This window comes from Phalaenopsis equestris, unplaced genomic scaffold (genome assembly GCF_001263595.1).
Source record: "Phalaenopsis equestris unplaced genomic scaffold, ASM126359v1 Scaffold000726, whole genome shotgun sequence".
NCBI classification, from domain to species: Eukaryota; Viridiplantae; Streptophyta; class Magnoliopsida; order Asparagales; family Orchidaceae; genus Phalaenopsis; species Phalaenopsis equestris.
This window is the reverse complement of record NW_018165166.1, coordinates 10590-16156: the sequence shown is the minus strand read 5'-3', so window position 1 is coordinate 16156 and position 5567 is coordinate 10590. Positions and strand designations below refer to the sequence as shown.

The following is a 5567-nucleotide window of genomic DNA, read 5'->3' as shown; positions in this document are numbered from 1 at the left end:
CCGACATCGTGGGAAAAAATATAAAAATAATATATATATATATATATATATATATATATTAATAATTAATTAAATATAAAAAACGTGTCAACGGCGAGTCGTGTCCTATTTTTTTCAATTATGTCGTGTCTCTATATAGTGTTGTGTCGTGTTCGTGTCCCCGTATCTGTGTTCGTGCTTCATAGTTGATCAGGTGTAAAACCTGAACCTTCTCGTGAGCGGTTCTCACTTTGTCCAAGCACAAGACCTGTTTATATTGTTATTAGGTTGGTCATCCAACTATCGCATTTGCTCAATCTTAGATAGAAAAGTACAATAACAAAAGGGTAATGATAGAAGTGGGGACATTTATCAAAAAATTATTGGTTATTCAAATTTTGAATGAAAAGTCAAGGAATCTGTAATATTGTAGAAAGCTCAAAAGTACATTTGATGGAGGGCAAAGTTACCAACCGATAATGAAAAAAGAGTGATAAAATAGAGTAATTTCGAAAAGTGAGGCAGATTGGCAATAAAAGGGTTCAAAATGTGGGACCCATTAACAAACATAATTAAATGGTCGATACACATTGATAACAATCGCTTATCAATATTCCTTGAGTAGATTCTAATTTGTATGGTGAGACTATTCCTCTTTCTCCCTCCATCAATTTTTTTTTATCAGAGCATGATTTCACAACAATGGGGCCCCCACTCACTAACTTTATCCTACATGCGACCAACAAGCCCTAATCTCACAATCTCTACATCAAGATTTCATTCACGCTCACCTTAACCCCACAGGCAGCCCATATTATGTCATAAAAACCATCACAAAATAGAATTGCATGCATTTTTCTTGCATCTTCTCAACCACATTTTGTCTTTTTCATCTATTATGTCATCCTTCACTCAATCATCGCACGTCATGACCCCCACATTTCGCTTATTTGTAGTGCAAATCATTTTATGATTACAAAGAACAACTTCCTTTCAACCTCAGCATTGATATGTGCATGCCAATACTCAACATCGTCGTCGAACACTCACCAGTGACCATTGTCTCCACCAACAGCTAATAAGAGGTCTTTTACATGCATGGAGATCCTAAATTAATGTTCAAGCTTATTATTATAAAGTATATACATATATATATATATATACATATGTGTGTGTGTGTGTGTGTGTGTGTGGGAAATAAAATAGCTTTGCATGAAAAATTGTTTAATGTCCAATTAAAATTACCCTAAAAATAGTGGAAATAAAATAGCTTTGCATGAAAAACTGTTTAATGTCCAATTAAAATTACCCTAAAAATAGTCCTATAAATTATCATACTTAGTCAAACTTGCAAGTTTAATTAAGAGCTCCACCAAACATTATCGTATTAACTACTACATGATCATAAAGTTATTTTCTACAAACATAATGACACTAAATTTGATTTTTATAATGAAATAAATTTGATCATATTTGCAATGGTAGATTTTAATAATCGCTTCAAGTGAATCTATTAGTAGATCATTTAAAATCTCTCGATAAGTTGTACTTGCATACTACATCAATATCGTTTGCAACCATGACAACCATTTTATAACAAGTTCAAAATCATTTTGATGAGCACATTTCCCAAAATGATCAACTCAAAAAGCATATCACCTATAACCTATTTGGTAAATGATGAAATTAGAGATGGGCACAACCATCATTAAAAGAAAAGATAAAAACTTGCTTGCACAGGGATCAATGGCGGTATCCCCTAATAAACTAGATAATATATCACAAAATCTTCCACCTGACGCTAAAATTGATTCTAGAGTCCTTGGTGAGTTATTTGACAATTTATAATAGCTAATAAAGTCCACCAAATATGCATGGACCACAAGGCCTATCTAGGCTTATCATCTGTATGACACATCATTTCCCTCATGAAATTTTCATCTAAAATTTCAAAACCCGAGACCATTAACAATATGTTAGTTTGAAGGAATCAGGGGAATGCTTCACAATTTAAATTGTGTTTCCTTGGAATGCAATGAGTAGAAAATTGCATTTATCAAAAAACTATGAGCAAATTTTTTTTCCACTAACAACCTATTCAACCCTGACGAAAAACATATGAAATTTTTATCAAAAGATTTGTGTGACTATCAAGCCCCTCAATTACAAAAAATAACAACAATAACAAAGCCTTAATCCCACTACGTGGGGTCGGCTACATGAATCCTTTTTCTCCATTGCAACCTATTTTAGTGCCATATTTTAATTTAGTTCTAATAAATTAAGATCGTTTTTTATACAATAAGCCCAAGTCTTCCTAGGTCTACTTTTGTCTTTCTTAACATAAGTCGAATCTAAAATATTTACTCTCCTAATAGGATCTTCAGATGATCGACGTTTAATGTGACCAAACCAAGGTACATCTTCCTGTAAATGTCCAGTAAGACCATTCATAACTAAAGCAAAAAGATATAGGCTTTAGGCTGATCTCTGATGCAATCCAGCAGAAATAGGAAAATATTTGGTCAATCCTCCTTCAATTCGAACACAAGTAACAGCTCTAGTACATATCTTTAATGAATTGAATATAAGTCATATCAATACCTTTTTTTCTCAAGAACTCTCCAAAGGATATCTAATGAAAACTTATCGTAAGCTTTTTCTAAATCAATAAAAATCAAATGTGGATCCTCCTTATTATCTCTGAACTTCTCCATCAAACCTCTCAATAAATGTATAGCTTCCATAGTAGACCTGCCCTCCAAATTGATTATGAGAATCTTTGTAATACGTCTTAACCTATGTTCAATTACTCTCCCATAATTTTAAAGTATGACAAAATAACTTAATTCCTCTATAATTTGCGCACTATTGTGCATTCCCTTTATTCTAAAAAATGGGGACCAAAATACTCTTCCTCCATTACTCAGACATCTTTTTAGTTTTTAAAATAATATTAAAGAGCTTAGTAAGCCAAGAAACTTCCAAATCTCCTAAATAGTTTCACACTTCAATCAGGTCCTCAAGACTTTCCACCCTTAGTTTTCTTTAAAGCCTATTTTCCTTGGCGCCAATCTACGCCGGTTTGGGTTTTCAACCGTCCTTCTTTGCGGCTCCCAAATGAGAGGGCAACGACAGGGACAGCTGTTTCGTGGCGACGGCCGCCACCGCTCGTGGGCTTGTAACTTAAGCGAGGGCTTTGAGATTGTTGGGATAATTGATGTATGGTGAGCTCACAAAATCAAGAAAGGCCTGACCCTTAATTTAAGGGTGTTCTAGAAATCGCTAGAAGAAAACTTACGAGCCCTTAAGATGAGGGTGTTTAGCAAATCAACCAAACAATAAAGGAAAAAAAATATATACTTTCGCTAAATTTCTCCTCAACCAAACAAATGAAGTAAAACAATTGTAAATTCAATTCCAGTATTATTTCCCTTGTGTTTCATTTCTTATAATTCCCTCAAACCAAACAGAGACAAAATGACAAGAGAGCGAACTCACTTTGAGATATGCATAAATTGTAGGGCAAGCAATGCAGGCAACCGGAGAATGGCTGGACGAAGATAGGCTTCTTATCTCCTCTGCAATCGTCTCTGCAGTGTCTCGATCGTACCAGAACTGGCTTAGCCTCCAGTCCTCCGCTACCAGCCTCACGTCCCCCAAGCTTTCACCGGCTCCCGAGCTCTGCTCGCAAAGGAACTCTTTCAGAGCTTCAAGCGTATGCAGGCTAAGCGACGGCTGGTCATCGTCTTCATCAATAACCTCCAGCGATGGATTATGCATTTCTTCCAGTTCGGCAGACATTATTCTAAGAAATCGTTACGCTAGGGCAATTACAGACAAGAATTGGCTTGGTGAATCTATGGGCTGTTTTGCTGTTCGCAGAAATAGAATTTAATAAATGATATAATTTTGGATTTATCAAATTATCGAATTATAGGATTTAGTAAATTTAGTTTTAAGGGCAAAGAAATTCGAATTTAAAAATCATGGGATTTAACATGTGTGCATTTAACTTTTTGGTAGAATTTAATCTAAATCTATAAATTTAATGTAAATCATATTAGAAAGGTGTCGTCAAACAACCATTAATAATTTAGGGGTTGTCTCTTAATAAATTTATGTTTGATTTAAATTAAATCTTACAAAATATGAGAATATATATCAAGAATGTGTCAGCACGAATCTCAAGAACATCCCATGATTAGCGAAGGAAGAAACGTTGTATTGTGGGAGCCCCCCATTGGGTAATCCAATACCTCACGCCTCGTCGATCGACTTCCATAAGACCAGGAGGAAAACATTTCCCAGACTGATAGAACTCGATCACCTTCTTAGAAATCAACATGTCGCACAAGGCCTGCAGGAAAAAATCGGCACCTTCATTTGCTCCAATCAAATGAGCAAAGAGAATCGTTTGACCCCAAGATAGCAAATCGGCACTCTTCCCTCAATCTGCGTAGGAATGATTTCTCAACAAATAGTCAAACCAACAGTTTACACCAGACTCTTAGCAAAGGGTCGCCCATCTGGAAATAAATTTTGGCGAGAAATCGACAAAGGCACCGGCTTCGACCGGTTGATGTGTAGTAGATAATGCTTAAATTCCTTTATGTTTTGTACATTTTTATGGTAAAGTTGTACTTTTAAGAAATGAATTCTCGTGTTTTCATTACAGGCACAACAGATATTGGAAGTGGAGCAATGTGGAGGGGACTTGGAGCAAAGGATCAAAATGGAAGACTAGCGCCTTGGCACCAGACCCATGGACGCCTAGCCGTCAGTCCCTTACCTAACAAACTGAGAAGGCAGTGCTTAGGCGCCACCCACTTGGCGTCAAGGCGTCGCGACACTGGCGCCTAGGCGCCTCTCCCTTGGGCGCCAAAGCGCCCATGTACACTTTAACGACTTAAGAAACTCACGCCTAGGCGCCAACAACTGCCAAAGGCAGTCTTGAGCAATTTGGGAGCCTGTCATGGGAAGTTATTAGGAGTCCTGGAATGGGCTATTATGCCGGAAAAAGGAGTATATTGTGAGAAGGTGAGAGAGGTTTCAGTGGTTGTTGAAGGGAGTGTAAAGGAATGAGACTATCAGGTTTAGAATTGGTGAATTCAAGGAGATTTATGAGATTTGTAACCTGTTGTGGAATCTCCTCCTCCTTCAAGCGCAGAGAATATGGAGATCCTTCAAGAGCATGGAATCTCCTCCTCCTTCTTCAAGCGCAGAGAATATGGAGATCCTTCAAGAGCAGTGGCCAGGAGTCAAGAGGAGCATTGGTGGAGCATCTTTAGGTCATTGTAAAGGAGAGGAAGATAAGTTTATTGTGTCTTTCTTAGTGTATTTCTGTTGTAAACTTGTAAACATTTGGATAATAGAATTCTCTTATTTCAATGATTTCGTGTGTTGTTTCTTTTATGCTTTCTGAGTAGCACTCTTTACTTTACCTTGTGATGATTAAGTAGGATGTGTAGGAGTGATAAATTGTTTTCAAAATTATTTTTAATTATTTAAAGTGATGGTTAACCTTCATATCTTCTTTTGCTTTTCATTCTGGTCAAATGAAATGTTAAAATGTGTTGTGAACCCTA

The 5567-nt window shown here is 36.5% G+C and overlaps 1 protein-coding gene across 1 annotated transcript in view; it reads right to left on the bottom strand.

The window, feature by feature from the left end:
• The window catches only part of LOC110030488 (protein-lysine N-methyltransferase n6amt2), a 35527-nt gene extending 31677 nt beyond the window's left edge, over window positions 1–3850 (bottom strand). The window contains exon 1 of the mRNA XM_020733214.1: window positions 3481–3850. Coding sequence (XP_020588873.1) covers window positions 3481–3783 — 303 coding nt within the window. The 5' untranslated portion in view covers window positions 3784–3850. The remainder of the gene's footprint in view (window positions 1–3480) is intronic.
• Between the last annotated feature and the right edge of the window lie 1717 nt (window positions 3851–5567).